General features: G+C 59.1%; 1 protein-coding gene across 12 annotated transcripts in view; it reads right to left on the reverse strand.

Annotated features, from left to right (window-relative positions):
* The window catches only part of SHANK2 (SH3 and multiple ankyrin repeat domains 2), a 453,117-nt gene that overhangs the window by 224,875 nt on the left and 205,133 nt on the right, over positions 1-23,109 (reverse strand). For all 12 annotated transcript variants that reach the window (XM_059150585.1, XM_059150583.1, XM_059150584.1 and 9 more), the window contains one exon: positions 21,140-21,253. In XM_059150585.1, the coding sequence (XP_059006568.1) occupies positions 21,140-21,253 (114 nt within the window). The remainder of the gene's footprint in view (positions 1-21,139; positions 21,254-23,109) is intronic.

A 23,109-nucleotide genomic window follows, 5' to 3' on the forward strand; every position in this document is an offset into this window, starting at 1 on the left:
TGGTGTATGTTCTGTGACCTACTCCCTCTGAGGATGGGTGTGTGACCCAGGTCTGGTCAATGAGTCCATTCTGCTTTTCTTGGTCACTACAACTAGGTCAATAATGGGCTCATGATGAAAATCAGCCTAGTGAGACTCAGTCCTGAGCCTTCTCTTACAAAAATTGTAGAAAGGCGCAATTGCTGAGCCTGGTGCTTAACCTGGTGCTGTTCTTAGCCTTCTTCCTACGGGATGGGGAGAACCTGCCTGAGAACGGAGTTCTCACTGATGAAACCTGAGAAAAGAGACGGAAAGAGAACCTCCCCGTGCTCTCAGAGCACCTGGATCCAGCCAGGCCTGAAGCTGTCATTCACGACCTTTAAAGCCATTAAATTCCCTTCAGCCAAGCTGACCTTGAATTGTATCCTTTGCAACCAAGAGTTTTGGCTGATATAGAGAGTAATGTTCCTTGCTTCAGGACACAGTCTGTGACCCAGTGAGGGGTCCAGGAGCTCAGAAGAGGGTGCAGTTCTGAAGGGACTCTGCAACTCCCTGCCTGGGAACCCCAGGATGACTGGTATAACCAAGCACAAGCACAAGCACTGACTCTCCTCAGGCAAGCCCCTCCCCCTCTACAGGCCTCAGTCTCCCCAAGTGTGAAATAAATGGTGTACTCTTGCTCAAAGCGTCCCAGTCCTGCCGCTGAAGGACACCTTACACCGTACCTCCCGAGCTGTCCTGCATGAGGTGGGGGCTGGGGGGAAGGCTGTGCGGACGGGGTGGGCACTATGGAAAGGGGAAGCTGGTGCTGTGGGGGAGAGGCTGGCTGCCCACAGCAGCGTCTGTTCCCCACCCTCGCCTCGACAGCAGGTTGTCTGAAAGGAAGGCTATAGGCTTCCTTGAGATGACACGATGGCCAAGGGTCAGGAGTCCACCAGACACTTTGCAGGCCCTAAAATGAGGGAGTGTGGTTTGTCTTCTTTCCCCCTTTTGCTACTGGGATGTGGATATGATGGGTGGAATCTAAGCAGCTACCTTGAACCACGAGGCACCTGTCGAGGATGCTGGAGCAGCGAGAAAGGCCAAACCCAGGTCCCCCGTGTGCCTGGGGCCCCCACTCCAGCTCCGGCCTGCCCTCCTCTGCCTCCAGCGTGACATGGAAACAAACCTTGGTCTCATCTAAACCACAGCTCTTTTGTGTTTTTCCTGTCACGTGTGGCTGAGATGAGCCTGCGAAGGCACTGGTGTTTCGGAGAAACCCGGGAGCAGCATGACTGAGATGCTCCTGGGGAGGTGGAGGGAGAAGCAGAGGAGGGGACGGGTCTCTCCTCTCAAGTCGGGAATGCCTGGAGTTTTACGCTAACGCAAAGGCATCTTATTTGCAGCATGTTCCAGCCAGGGTTTCCTCGCGCCTGGCAGACCATGGCTTCGATCCCTACCCCAGTGAGCACCACTAAGCCCCCGTTGGAGGACGGGGCTCGTCCTGGGTTTAACTGACCGGTGGAGCCGCATGTGGCCGTGGATGCCCCGGACAAGGGCAGCACTGCCAGGCGCAGCGCCCGCAGGTGGGGGCCGTCCTCACTGGTTAACAGGTACCTGCCGATTTCCTTTTTGTTCCATAACAACTCCATTTTGTCACACTAATTTTAGTGGCAATGTTTTTGTTCCAATCAGCAATCATTTTGGAAAAGTAGGCTGCTGGAAGAGTTCTTGGCATACAAATGACAAGCAATTTTTAAACGGCATAAGACTGATGATTTTTAACCACACTGAATTCTAAATCTGTTTCGGGCTGGTTAACGCTTGTTACAAAATAACGAGCTGTCTCAAAGCCACGGCCATGCCCCTAGCTCCAACACAGCAAGCGCCCCTCCATGGCCGGGCCCACGGTGTGGCAGGCCGGGTCCTGGGCAGGGCGCAGGCTGGCAGGCTCTGTGCCCTGGGAAGTGCGTGGTCAGGAGAAGGGGACAGAGGCAGGGAAGCATGGGGGGTCGATGCTCAACCAGGAGCTGGGCTTTGTGCATGGAAGGCTGGTTTCAGGGAAGATGCAGAGAGCCGCCCCCTGCTCCTGCCCCAGCTCCCAGAGGCACCGGCCAGTGACCGCACAGCGTAGCATCGGGATGCTCGCACGGGGAGAAGCTCGGCAGTTGCTCACGCGCCGAAACACAGAACTCCACGTGACCCAGCAACCCCTCTCCTGGCGTGTACCCTAAAGAACAGGAAGCAGGTCAGCGGACCCTCACCCGGGACTGCGGACCACAGCACCCCCTGTAGCGCTACAGAACCGTCCACTCAACGGGGTAAGGGCCGCTGTAAAAGGGCACGAAGCAGGGACACTACGTGGAGGGACCTTGATGACGTCCTGCTCCGGGAGAGAAGCCACTGTTACCTCACCCCATTTATGTGAAATCGGGAAAGCGGAGGGGCAGCGGGAGGCAGAGCGTGAAGGCTGAGTGTTGGGGAAAGGGAGGAAGCCCGTGGGGACAGGGATGCTTCCTGGGGCGACAGAGACGTTCTCAAGTTCAGACCGCGGGGACGGCCACACAACCGAGTATTCTAAATTGTAGAGCGAACAATCAAATGGCTAATTCAGTGTTATATGAATTTCACCGTAATTTAAAAAAAAAAAAAATTCCAGAACATTCCGCCGGGGGCTCCGATGGGCCACCACTGCCTTCCCTCCAGGCCTCCACTCCTGGGGTCACGGCTAGTCATCTGGGCCTCTCCTGCCCACCTCCACAGCGCTGACACCCAGGGTGGGCCGCTGGCTAGCGGGGCTCCCGGGAAAGCCGCCGAGTGTGTGCCTCGGTTTCGTCCGCAGCAGAATGCAGACAGGTGCCCATGCAGTGGCTTGCTGTGTCTGTCAGGCAGGGGACGCCTTATCAGGGGCCTTCAGGAAGCCGGCCCTGCCCCAAAGTCTGTTTCCGTGGAAGGCCCAGGTAACAGCCGGTACGAAACCCCGCGTATCTCCCAAGTCTATGGTCCTGATTTAATCCACAAGCAAAGGGAAGGAGTAGTCATGGTTGGGGGCAGTTTCCCGGTCAGGCGAAACGAGGTAGATTTGCCCGGGGGCAGCCGCAGAGGCAGCCCGCGGCGAGGTGGTGGGCCTGTGAGCTCACGGACGCAAAGGCGTCTTACTCTCAGCATGTTCCAGCCAGGGCTTCCTTGCGCCTGGCTCACACCCGCTCTCCCAGGTTCTCGTCTCGTACGGGGCAGTACGCATTCCTGAGCCTCCCCCGGGGCATCTCTTGGCCCTGGAGGGGCTTCTCCTTGGCCTCCTTAGGCTTCTGTGACTTGCACAGCCTCTGTGCCTGTCCCCTGCACACGGAGCTCCCGAACTGCAAACAGCAGACAGCCAGACACGCTGCGAGTGTTGCCACAATAGTCACACATCCAGGGGGTGCCAGGGAGAGGCAGGGAGAGCTTCTGGGAGGTGATGGCCCCCCAGCCAATGCTTGATGGAGGAGCAGAGCTTGCCATGGGGAAGGGCATGTGCAGAGGAGCGGAGTCCCGGACACTGGACCCCCAGCGTTGGGTGCGCAGTTCTGCAGGGAGGATTGTTGAGCTCCCACACTGCACATGATGCCAGCCTGGATGCTGGGCCCTGAGACTTCCTCTGCCTGTGGCTTCAGGTGCCTTACCCTGTGTGGGCGCGGTGAGCCCCTGTCCTCACTGTGGGGAATGCAGCGGGCTACCCCCTCTCAGTAGGTCCCTCTGGGCCCAGGAGGCTAAGCTATGCAGTGGGGACTGGGACCGTTCTCCCAGCAAGGCATTCTGGGGCCACGGGCTGCACAAGGAGATGTTGGCTGCCTCTGTGGGTGTCCTCTGCCCAGCACAGTGGCCATGAGGGCTGCAGGCAGGTGAGGGGGCCAAGTATGGAGAGGGCAAGGGACTTCTCCTGGCCACCTGTCCGAGCCAGGATCCCTGCCACTGCAGAGGCACCAATGGCCAAGCAGCTCAAGTCCCGTGAGGAGCCCCTGCAAGGGGGCTTTGGGGGAGGGGTATCACCAGGGTGACCCTCAGGCACAGCCCTACCCGCTCAGCTGAGGGAGGCCCTGGGACCCCAGAGTTGCTGGGTCCGCTCTGTGCCAAGGGCCTGGCCGGGCTCAGACCCCCACCAGCCTTCTGTGTCTGCAGGTGGCATCTCCGGGGGGATTTCAGTCCTGCTGCCACTGTGGGAACAGAGAGCCCCGTGCTATGTGCCGCAGAGTATGCCGAGGCACTGCCGGGAGCAGCTGGAAGCTTCTCTCAAGCCGGCCACCAGCCCCTGGGGCCTGCTGCACAGGGGCTCCACTGGCACCAAGAGAACCCCTTTCTCTGTCCTCACCCATAACCTGGGGACTGGTTCACCTCCAGGGCACCCGGGACCCGGCTCCGCTCTCCTGCCAGGGTGTTGGGGGTAGGAAGGAGTGGGGGAATGGCTGGCCGGGATGCCCCTGCCCTGGCCTCCTGCCCAGGGAGCACATCCCCGACCAGGCCGGCAGGACCACCGGGCCCCGGCTCCCGGCGGTAAGTGGGGCAGCTCGGCAGGGAGGCGGCTGCTCCCGTTTGCTCCCAGAACCGGCCCCGTTTGCCTGACAGGTGAGCCAGTCACCCTGGCAATCAGACTCCTTCTAGGACTGTCCATGAGAAAAGCTGGGAGCTTCAGGAACTAGAAATAGGTCAGATCGTCACTGGGGTTTTGTATCTGTGCCAGGGCTGGAGCACAGCACAGCCCCACAGCAACGCTGGGCCGCACGTTCACCTGAGTGGGGTCCAGCGGACACGTTGCACTCAGGGCACATGGCAGAGGCCCCCAAGCCTTCTCAGCAGTACCCGGAATAGTGTGTGCATGCGCATGTGCAAGCACGCACAGGTGTGCGTGTGCAGGCATGTGTGCACTGCCCATGCTTCTGTACACGCACACACACGCACATGCATGTGAGTATGTGTGCACACAGAACCACACACATGCACACATGCACAGGCTTGCGTGTGTCTGTGTACACACATGCACAAGCACACGTGTAAGCATGTACACGCACACAGCACAGGCTTGTGTGCACACATGTGCAGGTGTGCACGTACTGCAAGCACATGTGTGCATGTCCATGTGTGTAAGGACGTGTGCAGCTTTCGCTTGACCCTCACTGGGGTCTGGGACCCCCTCACTGCTCTGACTCTGTGCCAGTGGGAGAGGCCGACACACGGGGGCTGTGCAGGCGGGGAGCTTGCTTGACCTCCTCCCCCTCTCCCACCCCGACTGGTCCCAGGACTGGCCAGCTGTGGAGAGGGCGTGGCCTCTGCTCTGCCCTCCTTGGCAGTACAGCCAGATGGCAGGTCCAGTCCCCGCCCCTTCCTGTCCTGGCTCCCAGGGAAGGCGCGTAGCAGAGGCGGTGGGGACGCCTCTCTGCCAGGTGTCGGTCAGACAAAGCTCTGGTCAAGGGGAGAGAGAAAGCTCTAGTCTCTGCCCCAGGGCACTGGATGTAGACCCAGAGCCTAGCACTCTCTCCTTCTCTGCTCCTTGGGTGTCCCTCCAGGAGATGGAGCTGTCAGCCCAGCCCCATCTCTGATAACATAAGTCTCACGGCGCGTGCCGGGGGCTCAGGGAAGCCACCAGGGCAGCTGTTGAGACCGCTAGGAACCCGTGTTCCGTAGGCATCTGCTGAGCTTCTGTAGCCCGTTGAGGTCACGCTTAGGCATGCCTGAAGCGAGCTGTCCAACTGTACGACCTCTGAGACCCCTGCTGGCCCTAAAAGACCCACTGGGACAGATATCACTGTGCACGAGAAGCCACGAGCCTGGGCCCCAGTGTGACAGCTTCCAGAATCCCAATCTGTGAAATGGGCCCATGGGGGTGGGGTGCTCGCCCTGTCTCCCAGGGAAGATGCCGGGAGACGCTGTAGCCGCTTGCAAACCAGCAGCTCCGCAGTGATGACGAGGGGCCCCGGGTTCAGTTTCCACAGAACCCACCAGAATGGGGGCTCCTCTCCTCAGACAAAGACTCAGCGCTGTTCTCCCTGCTGGGACTCAGCCCCTTCTCCCCACACAGCGAGCCAAGGTTAGCAGGCTTGTTCCCGCCCATCGCGTGACCCTCCGCGGGTCTGAGGAGGACAGGAGAGGGGGCGCCTGCTCAGAGATGCGGAGGCCGGGAGCACTTGGGGCACCTGACGGAGGAGGCGCCCGGCCCGGGAGCGCAGGCTCTGTGGAGAAGCCCAGCGGAGGCTCGTGGGCACCCACGTGGAGTGCGGTCTCCAGCACTGCGCGAAGGGCACGTCTGCATCTCGGCTGAGTAAGCAGGGGCGGCCAGGGGCACCTTCACAGCCCTTCGCAGCCGTGCCAGGACGGGCCATGCTCCCGGGCGCCTGGCTGCATCCGGCAACTACTTCTCAAACAAATCTGATCTTAACAACCTGGAGGAAGGGAGGGGAGCACAGGGGCTGCTGCCGAGGCCCTGAGCCGAAGCGGGTGCTATAGGGAAGGGGCAGCGGGTGGCCTGGGGTGCCGGCAGCAAGCCCCTGCAGTAGACCGTGTAGAGCTGTCCAACTGCAGGAACAAGGCATCCCCCCCGCCCCCGGAGCCCGCCCTCCCCTCCTCGCCGAGCTGCAGCAGGGACACCTGAATCCACCCATCTGGGCCACAGGGTCGGGGCAGCCACAGGGATTCGCAGAACGAACGAATGCCTCTGATTAAAGATGGTGTATCTAGAGGTGAAGGTCTCCAGGAACGAGCAACAGAATACACGGCTTCCGGCGCAGGGCGGCGGCCCGAGGGCGCGTTCCCTAGTCCGCAGGGTGCGCCACGCGAGCTGTGGGATCCAGAGGGAATGGAAAGCGGAGAGTTCCTGGACGGCGGCTTCGGAGCGGAGGGGGCGTGGGGCCGCGCGCAGTGGCGGGCTCGGCGGCACACGGAGCGGACCCTGCTGACTTGAGAAAGATCGTAGTCCGTGCACCTGAGGCTTGTCCCCAGGGGCCGTGGCCGCCCTCTCTTTAGGAGGCCGTAGGCAGCCGGACACTGAGGGCGTGGGGGGCTGGACAGCTCTTGGAAAAAGACAGAAAGGAGGCGGTCAGGCTGCTGGGCCGGGTCTCTGTGCATTCCGAGGGTTGAGGACAGACGGGAGGCGGCCTCGTGCTGCGCAGAGTATCCGTGCGGCTGGATTCCAGGACAAGCTCTCGAAGGAGAGGCACCTAGCACTTTCACAGCAGGGCTGCTCGCGGAAGTGCTACCTGCTGTAGCACAACTTAGGGGCCACGTCACGAGTCTGAAGAGGGCTGAACTGACGGCCACTGTCATGGCCAGGACAGCAGGGTGGACAAGGACTCGTCAGCGCCTTTCCAATGAGAGCGCGGAGAGCCACTGGGAACGGTGTTTGGGAAGAGAGTTTTCAACTCAGGCCATGACGCCCTTTGTGGCTCGGGGAAGAGGGAGAGCAGCTCCGTAATTTAAAGGGATGGACTCGATTCGGTTTCATGTACGCTTAGACTCACAGAAGGACCAGCGTCTCAGTGGCGATTATCAACACAGTGTAGGGTGACGGGTGACTTACTTTCCCCTTTTGTATGTCTCTGTACTTTCCAGACTCGCTACGGAACCAGAAGTGACACGGGTCATAGTGCGTGCCTATCAAAGTGAAAGGCTCCTCGGAGAAGTCATGTGAATGGCCAGTAAGTGTGTGGAAGGGAGCCCTGCGTCCCAGGTATCGGGGAAACGCGGATGAAACCCATGGGGAGACACCAGCTCACACCCACTCGGATGGCTGCCATCCAGACACGAAAAGGAGGAGGCAGCGAGGGTGTGGGGAGTGAGAGTTCTGGGGGAAGGGGACAGTGCTGGGGGAAGGGGACAGGCAAAACCATCTGGGGGGTCCTCGAAAGGAAGACCGTAGCATTACCATGTGACCCCACGATTCCTCCCCAGGTACGCACCTGGGAGAAGCGAAAGCAGGTGCCCCGACAAAGATTTGCACGGAAACGCTCACAGCAGCACTCCTGATGAAAGCCCGCGCATGGAAACCCAAAGGTCCATGTGATGAGCCCATAAACAAAATGTGGTCTATATGAGGGAATGTTATGCGGCTTTAGGAAGAAATGACATTCTGATACGTGCAACCCCTTGGATGAAGCCCCAGATCCCATTCTGCTAAAATGAGCGGGGCACCAGAGAGCGCACGCCGTAAGGCTGCATCAGCGTCCACGACGGGCAGACCCCTGCAGACGGAGGGCGGGGCACGCTGGCCCAGGCTGGGGGGCGCGGGGTGGGGGTGACGGGCTTGTTCTGGGCTGAGTCCGTGGTGACGTCCGCACAGCCCTGGGAACAGACTAAAAACCACGGAACCACCCGCCCCCGCAGGGGAGGTCTCATGGTATGGGAATTCTATTTCGGTGTAAGAAAACAGAAAGACGGGTGCCGTGTCTAGGCGGCCTTCGGATTTCAGAGTGAGGCAAAGCGAGGCGAGAGAGGGGTCGCCCCAGGGACTGATCTGAGGACCCGACCGGGCTGACCACGCCGAAGCTTCGGGAGGCCGCGTCTGCCCGGCATGAGGGTGGATTCTTGATCCGCATCTGGGTGGTCCCAGGCAGCCACTTCCTGCCCCATCTTCTGGGGGCCCAGGCTCCTCCCCGCCATGGACCTCCCCAACCCTGACTGGCTGGGGAGGGCGGACATACACAGCGAACTCCCAGATGCTCTCCTTGGCTACACGATTTGTTGGAGCGGCAGCCTGGGCCTTACTTATCTGCTCTGCGTACGCATGCCGTAAACTTCATGTGCTGGTGTGAGATCTCATGCAGCCTCATAAGCCGATGTTTATTCATTATCCCCGGGTCTGTTTCTGATCGTCTATTTCAGAGGAGCCAAAAACAACGTCTTAACTCAATACAGAGCACCATATGATGGCTTTTGTTTTCCAAAATGATCCACGGTGCACTCTGGGGTTGGGGGGGACAGCCCTTGGTTACCACTGAGCCCCGGCAGAGGGGGGCTCCTGGCTCTGGCGAGCCTTCCTCAAACTGGGTGCCCAGGTGTCGAGGGAGGGGCCGCAGGGCCGTCCTCATTGGTCTGACAGACGGACGGTCAGCAGCCACCTGCACGTACCGGGAGCAGCTCATTCACTCTACCACTGTAGGGCACGACATCTGTCTTCCCGGGCCCCCAGGAGCCCATACTGCTCAGGGCATGGGCGAGAAGGACGGGTCAGTCACCCTCCCCGAGGAGGAAGCCCAGAGAGGCCTCCTTGCTGAACTCAGGGAACAGAGAGGCATGCGGAGTCTGAGGTCAACACACAGCCCGTTGGCTGAAGGGAAGTCCTCTCTGAACTGGCCTGAGATGCCAACAATGCTGGCGTTTTCCTGGGTCTCACAGTAGCCCCTGTCTTCCCTGAGGTTTACAGTCCACAGTGTTGAAGAAATCTCCGTGTCGGGGAGGGTTAACGATGGGACGGCCACACGACCGGACTGAGGGTGAGCTGTGAGCGAGACACAACGGTGTCTACAGTCGCCCCACGCAGAGCACAACCGTGCCCCCGCCCGCCCACACCTCCGTCCACGCGGCTACCCACCCGGCCACGCATCCGGCCGTCATCCACCATCCACCACCGCCCACGCCTCCGTCCACCGTGTGCCCATCCAGCCCCCCCGGCTACCCCCCCCATCCAGCGAGCCGTCTCCCGGCACCTCTTCCATTCCAGGTGCCACGCTAGGTGTGGGGACACCGGGGGGAGCCGCTGTATCCTCTTTCCCTTGCAGAGGGCACCCCACAGCGATCGACTCGCCTCACGCACACGTATGTACACGTAACCACAAGCCTTCCACCCCCTGGGCTCAGACCATTTGCACCAGTTAAACCTGCTCCGTCTCAGAGCTCAGATCCTAGCTCCTCTAACACCCCGCGTGGAAAGCCTGGAAAGCCACTGAAACACGCGGGTCCCACCCACGCATCCTGGCTTCACGGGACAGGGCTGGAGCCACGTTCCGTGGCCACCCTCAGACGTGTTATGCAGGAGGACAGCGACCCCAGAGCAGTGTCCAGTGAGCACGCCTGTGAGCCAGACCATGCCCAGAGCTCTCCACCGCGGGCTCCCCACCCCTCCGGCCATGCTGCGGTAAACACACTGTTGCCACTGCCAACTCCCAGAGCGGGAACTAGAGGTCAGAGAGGCCAAGCAAGCTGCCCAAAGCCACACAACAGCAAGGTGATGGGGACGCTCTGGCTCTAGGCTCATGGCCTTAAATCAGAGCCCCGGACTCTGACATCGGTCTATTCCGTGGACCTGGCTCCAGGCCCTGTCTCCAGAACAGAGGACCCTAAGAGATCTCTGGGTGCTGGGGATTAGCGTGCAGCCTGGTCAGACGGGAGCCTAGGACAGAGGAAACAGCCATGGTGCTCAACTCAGACAATGCAGTGGTCCCCGCGGGGGCTGGGGCTGCGCGGCGGGAAGGGTACGCCAGGCAGCAGCAGAGGGGACGGGGCTTCGGTTCCCGCTGTCGCTCTTCATCATGCCGTGAACGGAATTCTGTCCCCCTCCCCAAAACCCCTGTGCTGGAGCCCTAACCCCAAGGTGACTGCACACGTGGACCTTCCAGAATGCAGTTAAGGTTAAGTGAGGTTACATGAGGTCATGAGTGTGGCCCTCATCCCACAGGACCGGTGCCCTTCTGAGAAGGGAAAGGGATAGGGAGAGGTTCACAGCGGGAAGCCATGTGAGGACACGTGGCCACCTGCAAGCCAGGGAGAGTCCTCACCGGAAACCCACCCGGGGGACACCTGGTCCGAGGACTTCCAGAACCCAGAACCAGGAGAAAGAAACGTCTCGCTGTTCAAGCTCCCCCCGTCACAGTTTGCCACGGCCAACCCGGCAGAACGGCAGAAGCCTCCTTCCTGCCCACCACCGTCCAGACAGGGGTGGCCCCCGCCCAGAGCAACGGCCGTGCAAGGTGACTTTTTGCAAGGAGCTGCAGACACACGTTCTGCAGCGGCAGGAGGCATGTGGGGAAGGAGGGCGGGGCTGGCACCGGCGTCACCGGGTTGCCATGGTAACCTAGGCCGGCAGCCACCACAGCCACTGCTTGGGGGGGGGGGGGGGAGGGCGCGCCCGGGACGCGGAGCGATGCCAGCGACCGAGGCCGCAGACAGACCTGGCAGAACTCTACTTTGGGGGCGAGGCTCAACGTGGAAACTGGTATCTGGAACACGGGGCGGCTGCGCAGAGGCCACAGCCCGCACCGACAGGGCGAGGCTCCAAGTATCTTTTAATAAAATGGCGTAAAAGCAAGACGAAGGGGGAAGCCTGCGTGGTTCGGCCATGGTTGTTTAACAAACACGTAATCATGAGCAGAACAACAAGTCCTTGTATTCGTTTCGTGTTCCGTTAGGGACCAGTCCGTGACTCCTCTGGAGGCCGGCTCTTCCGTGGCTTATTAATATTTTAGATTACAACTGTGTTAATAAACCACTTGCTTGTATTTTTAAATGTTCTAAAGATAACCAGATACGTTCTATTTTGGCAGAACCAACCGTGCCTATGGTGATGTCTTGCAGAGGCTTCCTAGGACTGTGACAAACGGGGCTTCTGTTTGATACCGGGACTCCACGAGCTCCTGCCCCGCAGGCCCTAACCGGGAGCCACCAGAGCACTGGGGGACAGCTCCTGCCCCTTCTGTGTCTCCCAGGGAAGTGTTCCCGGCTGGGGGAGAGCAGATCATAGCAGTGGCCTCCTCTTCTGTTCCAAGATTCCAGATGTTTGGGCCTCCCTGCTGGACGGGTGTCTCTAGACATCCACAGAGGCTCCGCTGCCCCCTCCTTCTGCTGGTCACAGCACCCCACCTGTCCTTGGCAGACCACCTGCCCATCCTCACCTGTCCCCGGTGCAGCCAGTCACACTTCCCAAGCACACTCATCCCCCAGTTCTAGCAATGGGTTCTGGGGTGCACCTATCCATGACGCAGGTCACCCAATCAGGGCCAATCCCTGAAGCCCGTCAAACAGGCAGGAAAGACATAATCTCTCTGTGCTGTACTTGGACTCAGAAGGACTAAGCCCAGAGCTCTCAGGGATCATGCTGACAAGTCAGCTGCCCAAAGGACACAGCTGTCAGAGAGGAAGGAATCAGTGCCTGAAGACAGAGAGAAGGCTCCTGGGGGACATGATTTGAACACCTGGAGTTAGCCATGCCTGAAGCCAGAACCCTGGGCTTTTCAATTATGTTGAGATATTAATTCCCTTTTTGGGAGAAGACAGCGTTGGAGGGAGCTCTGGGGTTTTGTCACCTCCAATTAAAAAAGTGCTAAAGAGCAGAGCATCCCCTGACCTGGCATGCACAAGGAGAAGCCCTGGGTTCGACGCTCAAAATCACGTTTCCACGCCAGCTCTGCCTCCAGCCACATATGGGATTCTTTTTTTTTTTTTTTTTTAAGATTTTTATTTGTTTATTTGACAGACAAAGATCACAAGTAGGTAGAGAGGCAGGCAGAGAGAGAGAGGAGGAAGCAGGCTCCCCCCTGAGCAGAGAGCCCGATGTGGGGCTCGATCCCAGGACCCTGAGATCATGACCTGAGCTGAAGGCAGAGGCTTTAGCCCACTGAGCCACCCAGGTGCCCCCAGGTATGGGATTCTCAGCAACCAGGAGTCTAGACTTTCTTCTCCAACAGAAAGACACCTGAACCCTAAATCTGGATTTTCTCAAACTGAGACTAGAGACCCCAAGTTTTCCTGGGGGCACCTCAAGTCTTAGAGGAACTTTTTATTCTGTGCTTCCATTTTGGTGATGCCCGAAAAATGACCCTTGCTTCTTTTTAAGAACAAAACTGTTCTGCCTTAATGGTTCACGTTCTCATAGACAACTTCAGTTTTTATAATCAGGTGTTTTTTTTTTAAATGTGGGAATGTTCCCTCCTCCAAGTGACCCACAGGTTGCTAAAGCAGGAGAGATCCTGCTCTGAAACCCGTGGCTACAACTCACAGGCTGGGTGACTCTGGACACATTGCTCAATGTCTCTGGCCTGTGTTCCCTTTTGTGCAAAATAGTAATGGGGACACTTAGCCTGGGGGACTACTTTGGAGATGAGAAATGTCTAATCCAGGGGCTGGTGCAGGACCGGTGTCACAGTGTTCAGCGACGGACCTCCGGCAGGGCCAGCCCAGACAGTCCATGATACCCAACTCCGCATGCATGTGTGACATCTGTCCAACCCATCACCCTGAAGTCCTTTGCAGGACTTGGACTTTTTAACTAGGTTAAATTAGGTTAACAGAGTTAAGGGAATTGTGTGAGCAAAGGGTCACAGCTAAGCTCCCCCAAAGTAGCAGGGCTGGGTTTTCCAAAGATGGTCATCCCTATACATTTATTTCTACAAGAAGCTCTTCTAGTCACCATTTTAAATGGGAAGCCAGCGCCCCCTCCCAGAGACAGAAGACGTGTTCCCATTAAATAAGGTGGAAAGGGGGTTATGGGTCACAGTTGAATGGGCGTGCTATCTGCAGGCTGCCCTGAGCCCACGCCTGCTTTTTCCAGGGTAAGGAGAAGACTGGTGACCATAAGAGCCATGTGCAAGGGTCTCTGGCCTCCCAGGGAAAAGCCTGGCCACAGTCTGGGAACGGATGTGGTGAATGTATATTGCTGAGAATGGCTTTCTTATGTAATATATAAAGAGTGACCACAAGTCAATGAGAAACAAACAACACTACAGAAAAATGGGCAAAAGACCTAAACTGACACTTGGCCAAAAAATGAAAATAAACAGCCATTAAACACACAAAAAAGTTCTCACACTCGTAAGTAATGGGGGGAACACAGACTGAAGTCCTGTGTTGATGTAGCATGGGCTTAAGACCCACAGTGGGAAACGGTCTGCCAGTAGCATGTGCTGGTGAGATGTGGACATAGCACTGCCAGGGACTAAAAGTCCGTGCTCCCCAATGTATTTGTCAAAGCCCTATCTCCAGTGGGATGGTATCTGGAGGAGGGGATTTGGGAGGTAGTTTAGGTCCATGGAGGTCATGAGGGTAGGGACCCCATGATGGGATTAATGCCCTTATAAGGAAAGACACTAGAGAACTTGACCATGTGTGGGTACAGTGAGCAGATGGCTTGTTTGCAAGCCAGGAGGCCAACGATGCTGGTACCTCGACCTCAGACTTCCAGCCTCCGGCACCGGGAGAAATAAATGCCTGCTGGTTGAGCTGCCCTCTCTGTGCTATTTGTCATAGCAGCACGCACAGACTAATACACACACTTAGGGCATAGCTAAGGATCCAGAAAGACGGAGGACACACCCAGACCTGACCACCACCCATCCTGGGGTATGAGGAAAAGCAGAGCAAGTATGTTTACACCAAGGGACAGGGACCGCAGCAATGCTGCCCATGACAGCCCTGGGCTGTAGGCAACCCAGGTGGCCCAGCATGGCAGGACAGACTTGATAAAACCCAATGAATGACCTAAGAGTGAAATGGGTACCGCAAGCCACTTACACAATCCAGACATCTAAGACAGATGTTAGGAGAGAAGCCAAACACACACCAAACACACAGTCTGATTCCACTTATATGTGGTTCAAAATTGGCCCAAAGTGGGTTACGCTGTTTAGGGACGAAAAGCAAGCAAGCAAAACGGTCACAAACAAAGGAAGTGGACAACACACAAGCATGGTGGGCTGAGCAGTGGGGAGGGATGGTTCTGTTGCCATGGGGCGCGTGGGGGCTTCAGGGCTGAGAGTCACGCGGGGGGGCGGGGCTGCTGTTTTATAGCCATTTGCTGAGTCACACGTCATGGTTTGGGAGCTCCTCTCTGTGTTGATTGTATTTCATGCAAAAAAATTAGAAACACAAAAATCATGCAATCGGGACGCCTGGGTGGCTCAGTTGGTTAAGCAGCTGCCTTCGGCTCAGGTCATGATCCCAGCGTCCTGGGATCGAGTCCCACATCGGGCTCCTTGCTCAGCAGGGAGCCTGCTTCTCCCTCTGCCTCTGCCTGCCGTTCTGTCTGCCTGTGCTCACTCTCTTCTCTCTTTCTCTCTGATAAATAAATAAAATCTTTTAAAAAAAAAAATCATGCAATCACCAGACTGAGGACCAAGACATACAGGGGCAAAGTGATCCTTCTCAACAGCACCCAGTGGTGATGTGTTTGCATAAGGAGGAGAACTTGAGGAAAGAAGTGAGATTTTAGGAATTGGAAGCAGCAATCCAGGAGCTTCCCAGTAAGGAAGGTGAGGCTGGGCATGCTGGGATAAGTGAGCACATCCCATCTGTGGCCAGAGCAGGAGAATTCATCAAGCTGGACCATCAGATCTGAGGACCATCATCGGCCTCACCAGTATCCTCATTGCTACCACCATCAGCAACATCACCAACACCACCAACAGCCATACCCACCGTCACCACCAACACCAATGCCAATGCCACCGGCAGCAACATCACCACCATCACCACCACCACCATCACCAGCATCAGCCCAGCTGGCATCACTACCACGACCATCACAACCACCAGCTTTCCCACCACCCTCGACCACTAGGTCTCAACATCTCAGAGATGGCGGATCCTCTGGGGACACCCCAGCCTGGTGGATGAAGGTCGGCTTGGACGGACCTATGCTGACGTACGGGCGTGGCCACTTAGTCAGTGTGCGGCTCTCAGCAGGTCACTTACGATCTCCGACCCTCACCTAGAGACGCGATCACGTCCCCACCTCCTGTGTACCGTGAAGGCCACGCGCATCATCTGCGAAAGCCATGTGGAGAGGCGAGGTGGAGGGGATGTTCCAGGGGACGGGGTCAGGACATGTGCTCTGGAAAGGCTGGAGCCGCGCCGCCTGGCCCTGTGGTATACGGCTGTGACGGGCATCAGCACAGCCTCAGGACATGCTGGGTGGGGGGAACGCAGCCTCCCAGAGAACGCACAGGGATCCCAGCAGCAGACCAGCTCGGGCCACAGGGAGGCACCAGCAGTTAAGAGTGTGCTGCCTTGCACATGAGGTCTGGGCCACCCAGCTCTGTGGCCTGCAGGAGACCAGAGTCTGGCTGTCTTTGGATGCTGGGAACAGTGGCTGTTCACGCCACCTTGTCATCTTATGCTAAGCGGATGGGGATCTTCAGACCGTCCAGGCCTCTGTTTCGGCAGCTAAGACACCATGCGCTTGGCAGTGACTTGGTTTTGTCATTTTCTCAAATGGGGGCCCCGTGGCACAGCTTCTGCTTACACACGAGCCGTCACCGAAAACTGCGCACACCTGTGTTCGCTCTCTGTGAACTGACTCATCGAAAGGCTCCGGGAGATGAGTCTGGATGTATTTTATCTGCTTCTTACCCGAGACCTGCCTTTGGGGACATGCCCTGTCATGGCTGGAGTGCGGAGTCCTACAGAGAAAGGACCAAGTCACCGTCTAACCCGACAGCCCGGATTTACGGATGGGGACACGAGGGGAACCAGAGGCGGCCACTGTCCCTCTCTCCATCCAAGGTGTGGGTCGGTCTCGGTGACGGCCGGTTTAGGTGTCAACCTGACCAGACCAGGCACCCAGCTACTGTGGGGCACCTGTTCAGGCGTTGCCATGAAGGTGTTCAGCAGACACGGCCCGCGGTCCCTGGAGCCAGCTGACTGAACACAGATTCTCCTGGATGGTGTGGGTGGGCCTCGAAGAAGAAATTCTGCCTCACGACAGCAGCCTGAGCCTGCCCTGCGGATCTCAGACTTGCCAGCCCCCACAATCGCCTGAGCCGTTTCCTTCACATGAATCTCTTCAAACGTACACGTCTCTGTGCCCAAGTCCACGTCCCTCTGTCCCTACTCTCCCCAGGGGTCAGTCGCCAGTGGTGGCTCCTGGCCGGGAACCACAGGGCTGAGCCCCATGGTGTCCACGTCCCACGATGGTTCTCGACACTGGGAACAGAGAGGCCGTGGTGGGTGTCCCTTCTGAGCCAGAGGCCCTGAAAGCCCTTGAGTATGGGGAGGACACAGCAGGATGGACGCCGCCGAAGTTACGGGCTTGTAAGTTATAGTGGCTGACCTCACCCCGCCCAATACAGCCACGGCAAGGCCCCATGCAGAAGCCTGCACACCGGGAGCGCAGGGGAGAAATACGCAGATGATCCCAGGGCCACCACGCCTGCTCTCTGCCAGGGTGACAAAGTGCATGGCATTAGGATTCCAAAGAACAGGTCACAGTCCAGCCCGGTGCACTCCTGAGTGCTGACACGCGGGTGTCTGTGTAGGTCGGGGAGGATGGCTCCTGCCCTCCCTTCTCCCCAGGAAGGAAAGCCTGTTGGAAACGGTGAAGTCCTCGGAAACACACGGTCCTAAGAGACGAGACGGAGGTTTGGAAGAGCAAGGGCTTCTTGCTCTGAAGACCCAGCTCCCAACCTTTCCGCGTCACTGAGCCCAGGGTGTATCCGGGAACCGGCCGGCGACCCGGGCCGCGCACGTCATTCTGTGCGGGCTGCCCAGGGTCCCCGACGTTCGTCACTGTGGGGACGGGAAATCGGCTGTGCTCAGACACAAGGTGCCCTGAGCTGCCCCCGTGTGCTGGGCATTCCTTGAATCGTTCACCTCTTTCATTTAATGCACGAGACGGATTCGCCGGCTAAACACTCACTTCACAACGCAGAGACCTGGGGAAAGACCAAGGGAACGTGCCCACACCGGCTGACCGGGGCAGACCGAGCGCCGGAGGGAAACACGCAGCACGTCTGTTGTATCATCTCCAGTTCTACGTGTATTCCAGGTCTGCTGGAAAATGGAGCATTTTTTAACCAAAAAAATGCTGATCGTAAAAAAAAAGGGAGTGGGACTTGGTTTAAACTTTTAAAAAACTGTCTACTCCTCTAAGCCACAGTTGGAAACAAAAGGTCAAGTCCCAGGATCTGGGAAGTACCTGTCGCATGGATCCAGCAGAGCACACAAGGAAACCCCAAATCCAGGAGCGGCGAGAGAAGCGGCCCAACTACAGGCGGACGGAGACGTGCCCAGATCCTTAGAAAGATGCTGACCTTGGGGAGCAGTGCTCGGAAGCCACGTGCCATGGTCCCCCACCACCAGACGAAGCCATCAGCACAATTCCCGCCGCATCCACATGGCGGCCGCCCCTTAAGGAACCCACGATAGCAGACGTGGACCAGGACGTGGGGCCATGATGGCCCCAGGAGACCCAGGAGCTGGGACGGCTGTCTGGACGTTTCCTCTAAAGTGAGACGTACTCCTGTCCTGCGACCTCACAACGAGCTCCCAGCCACGTCCCCGCGATGGATGCAACCACGTCCACGGACAGACTTGTACAGAAACCTTCCTATGATCCCAAATCAAGGAGCAACCCCAGTGCCGTCGGTGGGAGCGTGAGTCGAGTTCTGTTGGCATACACATGTGACAGAACACTCCTCGGGGACAAATATGGACAGAACGCCGGCGCTCACGGCAGCGTGGCTGGTGATGGATGCTCGAGGCCCAGGAGTGCTGGCCGCCGGGGTGTATGCCTGGGCGAGTCAGCCAGTCACACCGGTCTCCGCTGCCAGAGCCCCGGGAAGGTGGCATGGCCAGGAAGCACCCTGACAGAACTTATGGGGTCAGGACACCTGCCCGAGTGTGCTCGGAGACACGGGGGTGTATATCTGCCAAAATGCCCTGACCTGTGCTCTCATGCAGGTAAGTCACACGGCGACAAAAGCGATCTCTCAGCCCAGCCCCTCTGAGAAAGCCCAGGGAAGCAAGCCTGGCAGGAACGGCTCCAGAACCGTCTCTACCCTGAAATCCAGGTCCGAGTCCGCTCCCGCCACACCACCACCCTCCATCCCAGGACTGCGGGATGCCGCCTCCCCGACGCGTGCCTACCTCCTAGCAGGGCTCATAATTTACCCTCCCTGGCGGACAGAGGATTCCCCCCCCCCCAAAGATACGTCTTAATGCCCAGCACCTGGGAACAGTGACCTCACACGGAGAAAGGGAATGAGGCTGCAAATCAGCTTGCCTTCTGCTGGCCTGTCCAGGTGGGCCCAGGCTGACCACGCGCATCCTAACCCACAGGAAGAAGCGAGAGGGGGTCAGAGACGCGCAGCGTAAGGGACCCGGCCCCGTTCTCAAGTTGGCGGGAGGGACCATGAGCCAAGCACGCGCAGCGTCCAGAGCCCGGAGACAACAAGGACATGCGCTCTCCCCCAGAGCTTCCAGAAAGGTCCACAGCCCGGCTGACACGGGGACCCGTGAGACCCACACCAGACTTCTAACCTTAGAACCACAAGATGACGTGTTTGGGATGCTGAAGCCACTCTGTAGCCACTTGGGACAGTGCGAGGAGCTCCAGCTCCTACGAGCCTTACGGGCGGCACAAAGCTATGCTGCCGGTGGCTGGAGGCACTCAGGAAATGTGTGCAGGGCGGTGGCGGGGGTGCCACATTCCAGAGGGTCTGGCATGTTTGGGGTCAGGGACCAGCCTACATGTTCTCAAGTCCCCCAGGACACACAGCCAGCCCCCAGAATTGGCTGGAGCCCCACGAATGCTGAACAGCAGCCTGGGTGGCGAGTGCCAGGTTATCAAAAGGACAACACTCTGCAGAGGGTTGCAAGGAGCAAGGAGCATCCTTCTAGGAACGTCACACCCGACAGCTGTCCCAGGACGGACACACACACGCCACTGCCCCCCGGGAGCCCCTCTGGAGAGGACCGTCAGCCTGGATGAGCAGCACCGTGTCCACCCGCCCTGCGGATGTCCTGCCCGCGTCGGGGGTAGATGGGCGAAGGCTCACAGAAGGAGGGGGCAGGAGGGGGCGCCATGGGCCCTGGCCTTCTGCTCCCTCTCTACAAGAAGCTGCGATTTCCTAGAGACACAGGGAGCAGGAGGGCCCGGGTGACCCGCACATGTGGCCATCCTGGGCTGCCCCGGCCAGCAGTGCCTGAGTCTGTCCAAAGAAGGAATGTGTGCTGGAGACCAGTGGCACCGATGCTGTGGGGCAGGAGAGGGCGGAGGGGGTGCCCAGCGGCCTGGACGGGGCGTCGCGCTCACAGCTCTTGACTTACCCTTCTCAGAACAGTGGGGCCGGACGTGCTGCCTGTCCAAGAGGCCACGGGTGGGCCAGGGGCAGCAGGCCCTGAAGGGCCAGGAGGTCCGGCTCGTCCTGGGGCTCAGGACGTGGACCGTCGCGCCGGGGAAAGCACGCTCCCACCCACCTGCTGCCCGAGGACCCGCCCAGCCCCTTCCCCAGAGGAGCACACCCCAGCCTTCCCTTTCAACTGAAGTTTAGGACGCCTCTTACCTCGACACCCCGCACCACGCCGGGAGCGTCACGGGTTTCCTCTCCTGAACAGTGGGTAGCCTGGCACACGTGGACACCCCCACTGAAATCAAGTTCTCGGAGAGGGAACCAACTGAGCACCCCCGAGGAGAGTCTGCCAAGCTAGCCAGGTGCGGGGAGCCCACCGCACATTCCCGAGCACGTGTCCTCAGAACACCTCGTCTCTCAGCGGTGCGGGCCCACGGGGCAGGGACCTCGAGCCCACACAAGCAGACCCAGCAAAGCCACCAGCCACAGACTGAGGGTGGCCGTCTCCAGCGTGTGCTCTGGGGGTCTGGGGTTCCACCTGACGCAGAGGGCCCATGCGGAGCCACTCTCCCTGCCAGACAGTCGGCGCTTAACGTTCCCTGAGTGCCGCGCTTCCTCCCCAGTCCGCTGTATATGAATGATCTCCTCTTAACATTTTAATCAACCCAATCTTTTGGCAATCAACTTCAAAGCGGTTTTCAGCAAAGGCTATATCTGGAGTTCCGAGAGACGCGGGAGCGGTTTTCCTTCGCGAATGCCAACCGCTCTGGGGCGGCGTTCAGCGACACGTCAGGGCGTGTGGTTTTAACGGAGGGCACGGCCGGGGCAGGGGCCTTCTGGTGCACACGAGCTGCCCACATGCGACCTCGGTCTGAAAGATCGAGAACCGGCCTTCCAGGTTCCATCGACCCGCGAGAGCCCTTCCCCGATGGCTACAGCAAACGATCCACGTTTTCTGGAACATGTACTGAGCAGCCCCGTAACTAAAAGCTTGCGCACTGTCTTGCAACCTATTTCTGGTTTGGACAAAGCCCAGAGGAATCGAATCAACCCATTTTGATGACAGAAAGAAGTCCTTGCTCTGAACGGCGGCCTCTCTCTGTCGGCAGGCCACCCGGGCCCAGGGCCGTGGAGACGCGGTGCGCGCCGAGCCACCTTACCTGCCTGGCTGTCCTTGGGCCTGCACATCACCTCCTCCACACACTCGGCCGGGAACCACCCGATGTGGCCGCGGGCGCTGCCTTCCCAGAAGCCTCCTTCGCCAATGCTCAGAACTGGAAACGAGAGGAAGAAACCGTTAGCGGGTGGGCTCGAGGGGTCTGGGGGCGAGCGCGAAGAGGGGACAGAGGACAGGGCCAGTGCTGTCCCTCCAGTCTGCACAGCCGGCGGCTCTGGTCCGTCTGCCGGCCGTCCACACCGCCCTCAGCTGTGGACGAGGGGACCCATACAGTGTCCCTCAGAGAGGACGGGGCCGAGGGCGTGGGCGCTGGGGTCCCCAGATGTCTCTTCCCCTGAGCTTGTAAGCATTGGTCTCCTGGCATCGTTATCTGACCCCACGAGTCCTGCAACTACTCTGTCCCCCCTCTCGGTGTCCTGAGGAACTGCAAGTCGTCAATCCTGTCCTGTATCAAAGCGGTGCAACAGGTCACGACCTCCAAGGATGAAAGGAAATATGAGGTCACATGTGTGTCCCTGCCCAGCTGGGGAAGGGGTCCAAGGGTCTGCCTGATCTTTGAAACCAGTTTGGGAAAAGACAGTTCCCAGCAGGAGATAGAGCAGAGAGAGGCTGTGTGCCGAACCCATGTTCTGTCTGGCCTCGAGACAGGAGCGCGCGAGAGGGGGCAGTGGGAGCCCTGCACCTGTGACGAGCTGACCGGCCACTGAGGGCCTCTGACGGTCGGTGCAGATGAGGAGCGTCGGAGACCCTTCCCCTTAGAGACGGGGGTAGAGGGCCTGTCCACGGGGCCACTCTGCACGGTAGAAACAGGAAGACATCTCTCGTGCGCTTCCTCCAAAAACCGACGCTGCTGCTTATACCCCAAGCGGCCCAGGTCAGGGGATGCACACAGGCTCCCCAGAGAATCCAGACTGGAGAGGGTCACCGTGGACGGAGTGCTGTCTGGCAGCAACGGGGGGCCAGGCACCTGCCCATGTGCTGAACAGGCTGAAGTCACACGTCCGTGTCTGTGACATGCAGGGAAGCTTCTCGGACCCCCTGGCTCGGCTCCCTTGCGAGTCAGAGCGGGTCCCGTTCGCGGTGCTACCGTGCGTGAGGCAGAGCCCTGTAACCCCGTGCGGCGCTCCATGCCCCTCGCGGCTTCTCTCCGGACTGCCCGTCTGCCGGGAGGCAGGTAAGACAGCGCTCGTGTCGGATGGGCGCCGACTCACGCTTCTGAGAGTGTTCTCGTTATTCCGCCGTCGGCGGGAGAGGGGGAGGCTGAGGGGCCCTGCCCGCCGGGCCGGCGTCAGCTCCGTTAGGAGAGAGAGACGCTGCATGTGAGGAGAGGCCGGGGAAGGGCCTGGACATCCCGTGTGTCTGGGGGGCAAGCGCTCGCGGGCGGCTCTCCTGGGGGAGGAGGAGGAGCAGGGCACACACGAGGGGCCGCAGGCATGACTCTGGGTCCTGTCTGCAACATGTGACTATGTTTTAGGACGTCGGCAGGACGGGCCTCCACCCTTAGGGAGCTGCGACCCTCGGCCACACAGCGGGCTCGCACACTGAGGTTACTGTCCACCCACCGTGTGCAGGTGGGAACGTGTTCCTTGTAAGCGCAGGGCAGCTGGGCTGGGCTCACCCATAGACTGACTGAAGGCACTCAAATGCAGACATTTCGTTCCCCGAGTACGAACAGTCCACAGGCTCTGAGGCCACAGCTGAAGCCACGTGGTTGGAGATGCCCGTCCAGCCGTCCACTGACTGGCCACTACTCAGGGCCTCTCCCCTCCAGAGACACAGGGCCCTGCCTTGGACATTGGCGATCTAGCCCCAGGCTTGGGAGGGGCCATCACTGCGCCAGCCCCGCCCCCTCTGCCAAGCTCCGCCCTGCCCCTGCCTGGGTCACTGAGGAGGGACCTCTCTGTGGGCCTGGACAGGCTTGGTTCCCCATTCTGCTCCAAGCCCCCCGTAGGC

This window comes from Mustela lutreola, chromosome 1 (genome assembly GCF_030435805.1).
Source record: "Mustela lutreola isolate mMusLut2 chromosome 1, mMusLut2.pri, whole genome shotgun sequence".
In the NCBI taxonomy this organism is placed as follows: Eukaryota; Metazoa; Chordata; class Mammalia; order Carnivora; family Mustelidae; genus Mustela; species Mustela lutreola.